General features: G+C 56.2%; 1 protein-coding gene across 1 annotated transcript in view; it reads right to left on the minus strand.

Annotated features, from left to right (window-relative positions):
• Positions 1 to 13,270, minus strand: part of ARHGEF5 (Rho guanine nucleotide exchange factor 5) — a 44,760-nt gene extending 31,490 nt beyond the window's left edge. Inside the window, exons 1-2 of the mRNA XM_049893987.1 lie at positions 13,152 to 13,270; positions 355 to 3,979 (exon numbers count right to left, since the gene is read on the minus strand). Coding sequence (XP_049749944.1) covers positions 355 to 3,967 — 3,613 coding nt within the window. The 5' untranslated portion in view covers positions 3,968 to 3,979; positions 13,152 to 13,270. The remainder of the gene's footprint in view (positions 1 to 354; positions 3,980 to 13,151) is intronic.
• Positions 13,271 to 14,160: the final 890 nt, after the last annotated feature.

Genomic DNA, 14,160 nt, shown 5'->3' on the forward strand with positions numbered 1-14,160 from the left:
GGGGTGGCAGGTGTTGGGGGGGAGGCAGGTGTGATGGGCAGGGAGGGCCGGGCTGGGCTGGAGCAGCAGGGGCAGTGCCATGGGGGCAGCTAGGGTGCCCAGTCCTCATGGTGGGATGTGCACTGGCAAGCACTGTCCCGGAGGGAATCAGCAGGTCTTGTACCTGGGACACAGGAGGGCATCCAGAACAACCAGGGGAAAGAGAAACAAGGGGAACGAAGGGAGCCAGGGCTGGCTGGCGGGCAGGGGTGAACGTGAGCTCAGAGGTGCCCAGTGGGGGTGGGGTGGAGCCAGAAAGGGCCTCATGGGACCTGGGGACAGGATGGGTGGGGGTGAGCGTCCAGCTCTGCTCACCTGAGGTGTCCTCGGACAGAATGGAGGGCCTGCGCAGGCCCTGCCGGTTCCAGCCCTTGCTGTTGCTATGCCCCTCCCCGGGGGTTGGTCCGCTGCCACCAGGCAGGGGTCTGCCTGGGTCTCTCTGATGGGGCCAGCTGGAAGACTTCTCTAGGGATTGGTGGTCAGGTCTCTCTGGAGGCCTCGTCCAGCCCAGCTCTGATCCCCGAGAGCTGCTGGCTCCCTCCTGAGGGACTGCTCTTCTTGAGGGTCCTCGGGTGGGGCCCCTCAGCTCCTCTGTGAGCCAGGACCCATCCTCTGGGGGCCAACCAGTGGTGGGGGACGAGAGGCTCAGAAAGTTTGTTGCGTTGCTGAAAGCCATGCCGGAGGCCCTGTCACTCCTACCCCTGCTGGCATGTGCCAAGGGGTCGGTGGACAGGCCAGCAGCAGGGGGCCAGGAGGTGCGGCCAGCTGAGGGGGACAAGGGTGTTGACCAGTCCTGCCCCCCAGGCCTTGGCCTGGCCTGGCCCCCTGCGCTCATGAGCCCCCCCTGAGTGCTTCTGCTCCTGGCCCTGGCCTTCGGAGGCAGAGGGGGCGGCTCAATGGGAGGGTCCATAGTGGGGAGGGGAGGCAGCGGCTTATAGGTCCTGGGGCTCCTGGACAAGGAGCTGGAGGAAGGCAGGGGCTGGGGACCATCGGGCGTGGGGGGCAAAGGCTTGTTGTATCTGGGCTTAGGGGGCAGAAAGGTCTGAGCAGAGTCAGGGAAGTCCGGGGTGGCAGGCAGGGGCCGAAGCTGTCTTGCCACAAGTGGGTCAGATGGGCACTTGGGGGGGCAGTGGGGCCCTGAGCCGAGGGCAAGGGGGGCCGGGTGGCTGTGCTGCTGTGGTCTGGGGGCCACTGCCTGAAGACAGGAGTCTCTCTCCCCTGTGGGGGACAGAACGTGCCTCTTCTCGAGGGGGAGTGGGGGCTCAGGGATCCTCCTATCTACAGAGACCAGGGGTGGGGCTGGGGCTGAGCTATGCTGGCAAGCCCAAGGGTGGGCACCACCCGCCCCCTCAGGCTCAGAGTAGGGCACCTCCAGGCCCTGCCACAGAGTGGGTGATGCCATCTGGGGTTCCACGGTGATGCTACTGTCCCTTCTGCTCCTCCTGTCCCTCCTTGGGGTTACAGAGCCGTAGATGGCAGGTTTGGGGGGCCTCGGGGGTGGCTCCGAGTGGGAGAAAGAAAGCGACCTGGTTGCCAGGTCTGGCAGGAGCCTGGTCCGATGGGGGCTCGTAAAGGAGCTGCTCCTCAGGTGTAGGCCAGTCCCTGAGGGGCTGGCTGGGGGGCTCTGCGGGGGGGACCCCGTGGGGCTGACCGGGAGGCTTTGAAGAGGGGGCCCTGTGGAGCTGACCAAGGGGCTCTGCAGGGGGGACCCTGTGGGGCCGGCTGGGGGGCTCTGTGGGGGGGGCCCCGTGGGGCTGGGGCACAGGTCCCAGGCGGCCTCTGTGGAGGAGGAGTCATGGGGGGTAGCCGTGGGGGTCTCAGGAGTCACACAGAGAATGGGACTGTTTCTGGAGAGAGAGGTCCTGGAAACTTCTGGAGATCCCACAGCAGGACAGGTCTCCACTGCGGGGCTGGTGGGCAATGAGGCGACTGAACAGGGGGACGCCTGAGCAGAACTGCCAGGAGCCAAGTCCAGTGTCCATGGCGGTGTCCCCAAGGTGCTGGTGGAGACTGTCCTGGACCCCAACCCCTGCTTGGGCCCCTCTTGGTGGCCTTCCTGAGATGCCTCTTTGTCAGGGGATGCCCAGGTAGGGAGGGGGCTAGGTGGGGACATGGGCAAGTGGGACTGTCCTGGCTCTGTGCCAGGGGTCAGAGCAGGTGGGGACACTTCCCCAGCCTGGGGGCCTACCTGAGCCTGGGGAACCCCAGTTATGGGACAAGAGGCCTCTGGGAACAGGTCACAGGGAGGAGGGATGCCTGGGGACAGGGGAACCAGAGTGGAGGGGTCATTGTGCTCTGCCTGCTCTCCCCTGGCCCCTGGTCCGCTCCCAGCATGGTCTCCTGGGTCCCCCTCACCTGCCTCTTCCCCACACTTCTCTACTGGAATCAGCGCCAGGTCCAGACCCTGGTCTTCCTGCTTCCCAGGCACCTCCTCCGGCTTCTCTTCAGGCTGAGCGTCCACCCCATTCTCCTCTGGCGGCTGGGGCCTCCCCCCACTCTCCTCTTGACCCCACTGGCCATGAGTCAGGCCTCCCAGCCCCCCAGTCTCCACACCTTCCTGCCCCTGCTCAGGGTCCTGCCTCTGCTCCCCCTTCCTCCCATTAACCTGCTTCTCTGCTGGCTCCTGCACCCCCTGGAACCCCACTCCCTGCTGCTCCTGCCCCTCCCACCTGGGGGACCCCTGGGGATACATGCACCCAGCTTGCCCACGCCTTTGCTGTGGCTTCTCCTGGGCCTGGGGGGTCCCTGCAGTGCACTCTCTCCAGGGTGGCCCAGGGCTAGTAGGAGCAGGATTGTCTGGAGAAGCTTCCTCCCACTCCTCCATGTGCCCAGCTCCCCAGGCCAGAAGTTCTGCTTCCTGCCTGCTGTCCTGTTCACTGGGAACCAGCACCGGGTCCAGCCTATGCCCAGTGGCTGGGTGGCCCCAGAGCTCTGGGCACGTGGGCATCTTGGCCTGGCTGTTGGCTGCCCCAAGCTCGGTTGCAGGGATCTCCTGGTTGGCTGCGGGGGTCTCCTGGTTGGCCGCGGGGGTCTCCTGGTTGGAAGCGGGGGTCTCCTGGTTGGCCGCGGGGGTCTCCTGGTTGGAAGCGGGGGTCTCCTGGTTGGCCGCGGGGGTCTCCTGGTTGGAAGCGGGGGTCTCCTGGTTGGCCGCGGGGGTCTCCTGGTTGGCCGCGGGGGTCTCCTGGTTGGCCGCGGGGGTCTCCTGGTTGGCCGCGGGGGTCTCCTGGTTGGAAGCGGGGGTCTCCTGGTTGGCCGCGGGGGTCTCCTGGTTGGAAGCGGGGGTCTCCTGGTTGGAAGCGGGGGTCTCCTGGTTGGAAGCGGGGGTCTCCTGGTTGGAAGCGGGGGTCTCCTGGTTGGAAGCGGGGGTCTCCTGGTTGGCCGCGGGGGTCTCCTGGTTGGCCGCGGGGGTCTCCTGGTTGGCCGCGGGGGTCTCCTGGTTGGACGCGGGGGTCTCCTGGTTGGCCGCGGGGGTCTCCTGGTTGGCCGCGGGGGTCTCCTGGTTGGAAGCGGGGGTCTCCTGGTTGGCCGCGGGGGTCTCCTGGTTGGCCGCGGGGGTCTCCTGGTTGGCCGCGGGGGTCTCCTGGTTGGACGCGGGGGTCTCCTGGTTGGCCGCGGGGGTCTCCTGGTTGGCCGCGGGGGTCTCCTGGTTGGCCGCGGGGGTCTCCTGGTTGGCCGCGGGAGTCTCCTGGTGGGTCTCCTTGTCTATAGAGCCATCCTCAGGGAACAGGGGCACGATCTCAGCTAAGCAGCCGCTTGTATTCCTCAACTCTCCCCGAGGGGTCTCCGAGTGTCTGTGGCCCTCCACCTCCTCATGGGACAGGCTCTCTGGAGCTTCGGGCCCTGGGCCAGGGGCCTGGCTGTCCCTCATGAACCCTGAGATGGTGGGAGTGGGGGTCAAGTCTTCCTGCGGGGGCTCCGCAGTCTCCATCAGGGCTGGATCCTGAGCAGCAAGAGAAGACAAAGGCCTCTATCCCCTTCCGCTTTTACCTATCAGAGAGGCCATTGAGAACAGTAGTGAGGACACTTGCTGGGTTCCATTCAGGGCCATTCTTTGAGACAAAAGGCAGTCCACATTGTCAGCAGTAACCTCCCTAAAACTTATTATTTCACAACTATTTACCCCATGCTGGGCATTCAGCAGTTAGTGAAACGAACAACATGACAAAGGCCTGACACTCAAGGGGCTTCCAGTCTTATGGGAGTGACAGACATTAAATAATAAAATCAGACGATAAATCTGTTGTTGAGAGGGCCGCAGGCTCCCCCTGGTCATTTCCCTCTAATTGTAGGCTGTCTTATTCTGTCTCTCCCAGCCAGTCTCCGACATCAAGGGTGACTCAGCCCCATCACCCCCAGACGCTGCACGGCGGCCCGCCCTGGACCTAACACCCAGAGAGGTAGTGTCAGGAGGGGGCTTCCCTTTGGAGCTGCAGCATGGGGTTAAAATCAGCCAGGTTGGGATCATTACTATTCCCAACCTCCTGTTTACGCGGTCCGGATTTTACTCATCTTTCTACTTCCCATAGCATCTAGCAATCAATTAACAATCTTGTTTCTGTTTTAGAGGCAGCCGCTATAAGGTGAAATGATAATTCAACTTACTGAATTAGCACCGCAGTAGAAACGATTGTAAGGAACCCCGGTGGTACAATGGTTAAGCACTTGGTTGCTAACCAAAAGGTCAGTTGGAACTCACCCAGCAGCTCCTCAGGAGAAAACATCTGGCATTCTGCTCCCATAAAGATTACAGTCTTGATCGAATTGACAACAATTGGAAAGATTAGATAGGAACCTTACGGGGCAGTGAGTTTATGTTAATAGGGGAGGAACAACTCAGAAAAGGAGGGTGAGAATAGTTGCACAACTCAAAGAATGTAATGAATGTCACTAATTGGACACGTAGAAACTTCTTAATCGGTGTATATTTTGCTATGTATGTTCTCAACGACAACAACAAAATAAATAAAATTTAGAAAAAAAAAAAGATCTCAGCTTAGGAAAGCCTATAAGGCAGTTCTACTCTGTCACATGGGGTCTCTGTGAGACAGAATCCACTCAATGGTACCCAACAATACTCTCAATTCTTATCCTCTTTAAGGAGCCCTGGTGGTGCAATGGTTAAGCACTTGGCTGCTAACTGAAAGGCTGGTGGTGGTTCGAACCCACCCAGAAGCTCTGTGAGAAAAAGAGCCGGTGATCTGCTCCTGTAAAAACTGCAGCCTAGAAAACCCCATGGGGCAGTTCTACTCTGCCATGTGGGGTCTCTGTAAGTTGATACTGACTTGACGGCACCCAACAGCAATACAAGTCACGATCTTTACCAGCTCCAACTAGCCTACACAGCTGTCTCACCCCATGACTTCCCCTCTCTTTTCTCCAACAACCTTGTGGACTGTACTTCTCAGTTTTCTGAACTTCCCACCTCTTTTCTCACTTCCAGCGGATCTCCTCTTCTCCCATGTCACGAAGATTTGGAAGCTAACAGAGAGGGACTGTCTCCATGTCTTGTAACCAGGTCTGTAGAGCTGCCGGCATGGATTTCCATTGTTTCCAACTCCCTTCCCCTGACAGTGCAAAACGTGTCCCTCCTCTCTAAGCACCGTCTCGTATCACTGCCCTCTCAGGGACCTCATGCAATGGATTATCTGGTTCTCTCATGGCTTCGCTGGTGGTGTAGTGGTTAAGTGTTACAGCTGCTAACCAAAAGGTCAGTAGTTCAGATCTACCAGGGGCTCCTTGGAAACTCTATGCGACAGTTCTATTCTGTCCTAAAGGGTTGCTACGAGTCAGAATTGAGTCGATGGCAATGGGTTTTTTTTTTTTTGTCTTATGCCTTACACCTTCGCCGTTCTCTCTCTGCTGGAACCGCCCCACTAGTATTTCGGCATGCTCATGTCCTTCTCATCTTTCAAACTTCTAAAAGGAGTTCTTCATATCTGTTGTCTTCATGTCCTCACATCCCAACTACCTCCAACCTAGCTTCAGGAAGTACCGATTTGTCAACATCCCCTAGAATGCTCATCATGTTAATTCCAAAGGAGGCTCTATGACCCTAGTTTTGGATGATTCTTGGCAGTATTTCCCACTATTGATGATAGATATACTTTTTCTTCCTTCTTTTTTTTTTGGTAAGACTATATCTTCCTGGTGTAGCCCCCTTCAGCTTTCCCCAACTCTCTAGGTTAAACTGTACTTCTTCTTTGTTGCACTTATACAATTATAATTATGTAACTATGCACATTTTTTTACTTAGCATCTGTTATGGATTGAATGAAGGTGAGCTGCGTGGCGCAACTCATTTGTGGTTGTCCACTGACCTAAAGATTGGCAATATGAACCCATCCAGCAGCTCCATGGGAGAAAGACCTGGCGATTTGCTTCCGTAAAGATTACAGCCAAGAAAACCCTATGGAGTGGTTTTATTCTGTCACAAATTGGATCGCCATGAGTCAGAATCAACTTGACAGTAACGGGCTCATGGAATGAGTTGTGTCTCCCCCAAAAGATGTTGAAGTCTTAGCCCCTCTACTTGTGAATGTGACCTTGTTTGGAAGTGAGGTCTATTTTTTAAGATATTGTCAGTAAAGTCATTCTGGAGTGGGGTGGGTCCTAGCAGTAATCCTTTCTGAGTGGGGTCTTATAAATGGGATGACATGGAGTCACACATAGGGAGAGGATCCACCTATAAATCAAGGAATGTCTGGAACCACCAGAAGCTGAAAGAGACAAGTAAGGATCTTCCCTTAGGGCTGAAAGAGAAAGAGCACAGCCCTCCCGACACCCTGAATCTGGACTCCCAGCCTCTGGAACTGTGAGACAATAAATGTCTGCCCTTAGCCACCCACTTTGTGGTATTTGGCAGCCCCAGGACACCAAGACATCATCCATCCCATCCAAAAGATGGTGAGCTTCATGAGCTCAAGAACTCCACCTGTCTTGCTCACCACTCCATACCTAGCATAATACCTGGCCCATACTACGTGCTTAGTAAGTAGTTTTCAAACCAAGATTGAAATCCCTGTTTTCCTCCTTGCCCACACCCCTCATATCTAGTCAACCACCAAGTCCGATGACCCCACCCGCTAACTGTCCCTCAAATCTGTCTGCTTCTCTCCATAACCGCTGTGAGCCCCTGGTCCGTGCTGCACCCCCTGACCCAGGCACTGCTCCTGGGCACACCTGTGCACACCTATGCACTGGCCTCCTCACATCTCCTCCTGCTCTAGTCCAACTCCCCACAGCAACTGAGGGAGCTTCCAACGCACCACCTGTAGCTTCAAACTCTTCAACGTCTTCTGACTGCACCTGGGACAGAGCCCAGGTACTTCCTATGGGTTATATGCCTGCTACAGCCTTGGCTCTGCTGCACTCTTCAGGATTCCCATCACCCACCAGCACCCCATCTGTCCCCTTCCTGCCCCGTGTTCAGTTCCTTCTGTGCCCCCTATCCAGGTCTCCCCATGAGCTGCACCTCAGCCTGGAACCCTTTTTTCCTGTCCTGCCCAAGCCCAGAGAACCCTCTCCTTCTCCGCAGACACTTGTAATTTCATATTCTACGTCTGTTTTCCTGGTTCAGCCTTGAACTTCACAAGAGCACAAACACTGCCCAATCGCTGAGTGGGAAACCATGTTGTCGCCCAATCAAGATTTATGGCATGCGTGGATGAAAGGAGAACACGGAGCTAAAAGGTTCAATTTCTAGTTCTGCCTTTTTCTTTTTTTTTTTTGATATCTTGCTAGTTTTAAGACTACTGTAGAACTAATTTATTTGAATACTCATTTTGTATCTTTAAAAAAGTGATAAAATGCTTCCTCCACAGAGTTCTGATGAAGATTAAATAAGATAACATAAAAAGTGCATTGTTAAATGGAAAGGGCCACATAGGTGTTAAACCTGGTGCTGTCAAGTCAATTCTGATTCATAGCAACCCTGTAGGATAGAGTAGAACTGCCCTATAGGGTCTCCTAGGCTGTAAACCTTTACAGAATTACGTTGCCAGGCCTTTCTCCCGTGGAGTGGCTGGTGGGTTCAAACCGCCAGCATTTTGGTTAGCAGCCAAGTGCTTAACTACTGCGCCACACTCATAGCAACCCTATAGGACAGAGTAGGACTGGTTCATTGGGTTTCCAAGGGTGTAATCTTTAGAGAGCAGACTGCCACATCTTTCTCCTGCAGTGGGTCACCAGAGTTCCTTACATAGGTGTTAGACACTGTTATTTTTGTTGACATGGGACAGAAAAAGTGTAAGACAGAGAGAAATTGAATTTATGAGCTGGGAAGACCTTCAGAGACACACAGAAAACTTTGCTCCATTTACAGAGGAGGAAACTGAGGATCAGGTAACCTGGACACTTGCTCAAATTCCCTAAGCAAAAGGTGCAGGTGAACCCAGGTCTCTTAACCTAGGTCTACATATACCCTCAGACACTGCAGTAAGAAAGCTGGCTGAGCAAAAGCCTAGGGAAGACCCCGGAATTAACTGACCCCACGGCCATACCTGTACATGCACCTTCCTTGGCTGGCCAGGGCTGAAAGTGGGGGCCCATGGGCCAGAATGCCTGCCCCCCTGCTGAGCCACCGACCCATACACACATACACATATGTGCACACACTACACACACACACACCCAACACATACCAACATCACACATGCACGCACACAGATGCACACATGCACACACACACGTGCCCCCTACATAGCACACACAGAGACACACATGTACACATATATGTTCACATACATAAGTGCACACACATTCAGGTACATACATACATGCACGCACATCCCCACACATACACCAGCACCACACATACACACATGCATACACAGATGCACACGTGTGTACATACACACATGCATGTGCCCCTACATACACATACCACACAACATACACTCGACCCACACACAACACACACAGATAGACACAGAGACACACACATACACATGTGCACATGCACACACACACCTGTATACACACACACCCCACACACACACACCACACATATAGACATATATACATGCACGCACACACACACACACAGAAACACACACGACACACACTCATACACAGTGAGCCACCCTTAGAGGCGCTATACGATGGAACCTGACTGTCACGGACTGAACTGTGTCTCCCAAACTCACGACGAAGTCCTATCCCCTGTACCTGAGAACGTGACCCTGCTTAGACAGTGTCTTTGCAGATATCATCTGTTACTAAGAGGTCACACCACAGTCCTAATCCATGTGAGTGGTGTCCTTACAAAAAGAGGAGAAAGGTCACAGAGAGACAGAGGAAGGAGGCCGTGTGACAATGCATCTACAAGCCAAGGAAGTCCTGGGGCCACCAGAGCTGGGAGAGGCAAGGAAGTGTCCTCCCTGAGAGCCTTCAGAGAGCACGGCCCAGCTGACACCTTGATTTCAGACTTGCGGCTACCAGAGCTGTAAGAGAATAACTTTCTGTTCTTATAAGCCACCCAGTCTGTGGTATTTTGTTATGGCCACCATGGGAAACTTCTGCAGTGGCATAGCCAAACAGGCAGAGCTCCAGCCTCCCCGCAGGTGGAGTATGTGACAGGGCCCTGCCGTCTATGACACAGATACCATCTATGTGGGTCAAAGAGCCTGTCTCACGTGAGCAGGCCTGAGTGGAAGGACTCATGTTCTTTCCCAGTGAGCTGACTCACTGTCTGACTTGCTTCCTCTATCCAAACTCTACAGGGGACACTGGGGGTGACCACACACTAAATAGTATGCACCCTGCAGACACTCTGAAGCTCAGCTCCTACCTGCCCAAGGAGACACGTGTGGCTAAACCTGCAGTTTCCCTTCATCCACCTCGGTGTGACCCCAGCCCTCTGCCCTCCACACACCATCCTGTGCTTTGTCCTCAAAATAAATGGCCCCCAAATATATGTTTCTGGCATACCCAGGCTCTATCTGTACGTACCACGTGCCACACGGACACCTTCGGAGCCTCGTTAGTGATACAGCGGTGCCTCCTGCCGTCTTTGCCCAGCTGGAAATTTTGGGGGTCATGGCATAGCCATTTACCCAACTGGAGAAAGAACACACCCCATGTCCCTGCCTGCTCCTGCCATAGTAATCCCATCGCACCCAGGTGGGGCACAGCTGAGCACGACCACCACAGAAGACCTACAGGTGGCCTTACCCACGTAAGAGCACCAAGGCCATTTCTGCGTCACTCCCCACTGCACCCAGGCAGGGCACTGCCGAGCATGACCACCACAGAAGACCTACAGGTGGCCTTACCCATGTAAGGGCACCAAGGCCGTTTCTGCGTCACTCCCCACTGCACCCAGGTAGGGCACTGCCAAGCACGACCAGCACAGAAGACCTGCAGGTGCCTTACTCATGTCAGGGCACCAAGGTCGTTTCTGCACCACCTCCTCACCCCCTCTGCACTGGGGGTGAGTGATCCCTGTTCCCTGTGCACGGGTAGAGAGAAGGCAGGGCACTGTGGCAACCTGGCCCTCCTGCAGACTAAGGGCATTTGCATCCGCCTGACTGGTCCACATGCAACTCTGTCAGAGACAAGCTCAAGTCCCCCACTGACACAGTGTGACAGACAGAGCTCTGGTCCCATCCAACCCCAGTACCAGCTCTTGTCCATGTCTGGCCCCCAGGGTAAACTTACATTTCAAAGATACCCCTGTCACACACTCTTTGGGCTGACATTGGGGCCACGTGTGTGCCTTGGGACCAGGTCTCCTTGATTTTCTGGCAATGTCCATTTCAAATATTCTGACTTCCCCACCAATCCCTGGAGTTCTCTTGAGATGACAACACTTCTTTCTCATTTAAACTTTGTCTTTCAGACTGCGGCTCGCAGTAGGGAAATGCCTCATCTGATTTAGAAAGTAAGATGACCATCAGATGTCGACCTTTTTCACTGTGTTCACGGGACTGCCCCGTGTGTGACCACACCAAAAACCCAAACCTGCTGCTACTGAGCCGACTGTGTGTTACAGGGCAGAGACTGCTCTGTAGGGTTTTCTTGGCTGTGACCTTTCAGGAGCAGATTACTAGGACTTCCTTCCAGTGCCACCAAGTGGGTTCGAATGGCCAACTTTTCAGCTGCTAGTGGAGCACTTGGAGCCCTGGTGGTGCAGTGGTTAACAGCTCACTGGCAGTTCAAATCCACCAGCAGCTCCTTGGAAATCCTATGGGGCAGTTCTGCTCTGTCCTATAGGGTCTCTAAGAGTTGGAATCGACTCAGTGGCAATGTTTATTTTTTTTGTTGAGCACTTAACCGACTGTATCACCCAGGGACCACACACTACAAAAATGACAAAATAAGAGCAGCTTTCTGGACCCCTGACCTCTAAGACCTATGTCCCACCCACTTTAGGGAAGCCCTGCCCTCCCAGAGGAGACTGCAATCAACATTTTTCCTATAGGGTTGTTATGAGTTGGAATTGACTAGAAGGCGATGGGTTTGCTTATTTTTGGGGGGGGAATGTCTGGATATCTGGACATATCACATCATCACTGCCCCGCAGACCCTGGGGTCTCCCCAGAACATCAGAAGCAGCCACAGTGCTAACACGTACCCCCCAGCACACCTGTGGTCCTGATGCTGCCTACACAGTTATCATGTGAGCCACCTGTTCAGACCTGAGAGTCACCCTGTTCTGGCTCACTGCAGACACTCTACCTGACCTGATCCTGTCTGTTCACTCCACAGACACCGTGTGTGGCCCAGCCCCTGTCTACACCAGATGCTGCATGTCTCCTGTAGGTGCGTACGCCACAGACACCTGAACAACACAGTGGCTCCTGTTCACCCCATGAGCAGCCTGTTGCTGCCTGCACACGCCCCAGAGAGCTTGACCCCTCCAGACACCGTGGATAATGTGTTGTGTCTGCCCCAAAGACATCACGCTCAGTATAGCCCCAGACAGCCTCTGACAGGCCATGACTGGCAGCACACACTCTGGGCCCCTGCACACAGGAAGACACCGGGCTCTGCTTGGAAATACTGCATCCTGTGGTAGGAGCCTTCCTAATCCACCTCTTGGCTGTCCCCTTCCCCGCTAGCAGAGTGTCATTTCTTCCTCCTGGCACCCCGTTTCCCCATCCTCCACCTCACCCCAAGAGCCCCACAATGGACTTCCCTTTCAGGTGACCCTCAGGTGAGTTAATAAATGAGCCCCACTGTGGGGCCTCTCCACACTCCAGGTGTGAATAACACAGGACATTGGAGAAGGAGGCCATGTCCACAGATTAAACATGGGGAGGTGGTTAAGTGGAGCAGGGAGCTTCCAGTGTAGCTGAGGATGGAAGCCATAGATAGAGTAGGGTGGTGAGCCTGGAGCTGAGGAAGGAGGAAGCCAGCAAGGACAAGTCAGCCTAGCTCCCAGCCCGCCTGCTGACACACCCTCCCTGGATCTGACATCAGTCCTGACCAGAGGTCACTTGTGGGGAGACAGGCAGCGGTGAATGTGGGGATCAGGAGAGATGGGGCTGAGGCCAGGATTCAGGACAGGCTGGCTGAGGGAATTGTAAATGATGCTCAGGCCCGGGCCCAGTCTGGAGTCCTGGCCCCCGGCCCTGGGCCCTCCTCCTTTCCCAGTGAAGAATGCAGTGTGGTGTTAACAAGGAGCTTCGGGAGGCGCTCCCCGCACCTGCCCATGGGGTGGGGACCTCACTTCTAGGGTGGGGCCCTCACTCCTAAGATGGGAAGCCTTGCTGGTGGAGAGGGGTGCGCACATAGACACACACAAGGTCGCAAACACGTACGGAGGAAGGTAAATGCAGGCCTGGCCACGGCGAAAGACAGAAGAACGCACGTCCTGTAGGCTTTCCTAGAAGAGGGTCTCGATCATCCCCCGTGGGGGCCGCTCCCTCCGGGCCTCGGCGGGCCCCACCCGGCGACGGCGCACCTGGCCAACGGGCGCACCTGGGCCGGCGCCCACTTCCGCGGCCGGCCGGCCGGAAGCGTACTTTTCGGGAAGAAGGTCCCGGCGGCTCCCCTCCTCTTCCTGCCCGGCCTGGGGGTGCTCGCGGCGCACACCAGGTGGCCCGCCCGCCCCCGTTTCCGGGCCGCCAGGCAGGTCGCCTTGGCCGCGCCCCCTCGTCTGCGCCCCTTACCTCTTTGGGCCGGGGACCTGCGCCCACCCGGCCGGTCACATGCTGTCCGCGAGGGTCCGCGGCCCGCCGTGTCCCCGCGCAGGCCCGGCGCCCGCAGACGGGAGGAGGGCCCAGCCTCCTGGAAGTTTCAGGTGAGGAAACCTGGGCACACCTTCCCGGGGGAGGGGCGGTCGATCGCGGCCTCATTGGTGTGAAGGCGGCGGTGCGTCAGAGCCGGGCAGGCCAGGCAGGCCAGCGGCGCGCCCGGGGCCCGGAGACCGAGGGGGCAGGGGACCGAGGGGGCCAGGGGGACAGATCCGGGGCAGGGGCGCAGAATAGAGGGCAGAGGGGAGAAGGGGGCAGGGTGGGGGGACAAGGGGCCAGAGTGGGAGGCAGGGGGGGAGAAGAGAGGCAGAACGGGGGACGGGGGGAACAGAGCGGGCAGGGGCAGGACAGGTGCAGAGCAGGGGTCGGGGGCACGGCCGGGGGCAGGGGACCTAGGGGAATGAGAGGACAGACAGGGGTGGGGGCAGAGCTGGAAAGGCAACAGAGGGGGAAGGTAAGACAGAGGTGGGGGGGGTTACAAAAGTAGTACAGAGGAGGGAGAGAGGAAGTCAAATAATGGAGTGTGAAGGAAGGTCAAGCAGAACAGGGGGGACAGAGTCGGGTGGCGCTCACCCATTTGTGTCCTGTGGGCTTCAATTTGCTGGGCTGAGTTAGGACCCCTGTGTTTTACTCTCCCTGGTCAGATGGGCCAGGTTGGGTCGGATGGGTGGTGATTTACTTCTGAAAGGAATGTTGATACTAGCTCAAAAGTTTTAAAATTGAGGGCTTCTCAGAGATTAACAAGCCTTGTGCTGGAGGAAGACGGAGGCTTAAGAAGTGCAAAGGCCACCCCGACTTGTGGGGTTCCTGCATTGGGTCCCCCTGATGTGCTTGTTGAGTCTTTCTGGGTCACTTTATGGTTAGGTCACTTAGGATTCACTGGGAGGCCCCAGGAGTTATGTGGGGCAGAGAGGGCTGCCTATCC

Source organism: Elephas maximus, chromosome 8 (genome assembly GCF_024166365.1).
Source record: "Elephas maximus indicus isolate mEleMax1 chromosome 8, mEleMax1 primary haplotype, whole genome shotgun sequence".
NCBI classification, from domain to species: domain Eukaryota; kingdom Metazoa; phylum Chordata; class Mammalia; order Proboscidea; family Elephantidae; genus Elephas; species Elephas maximus.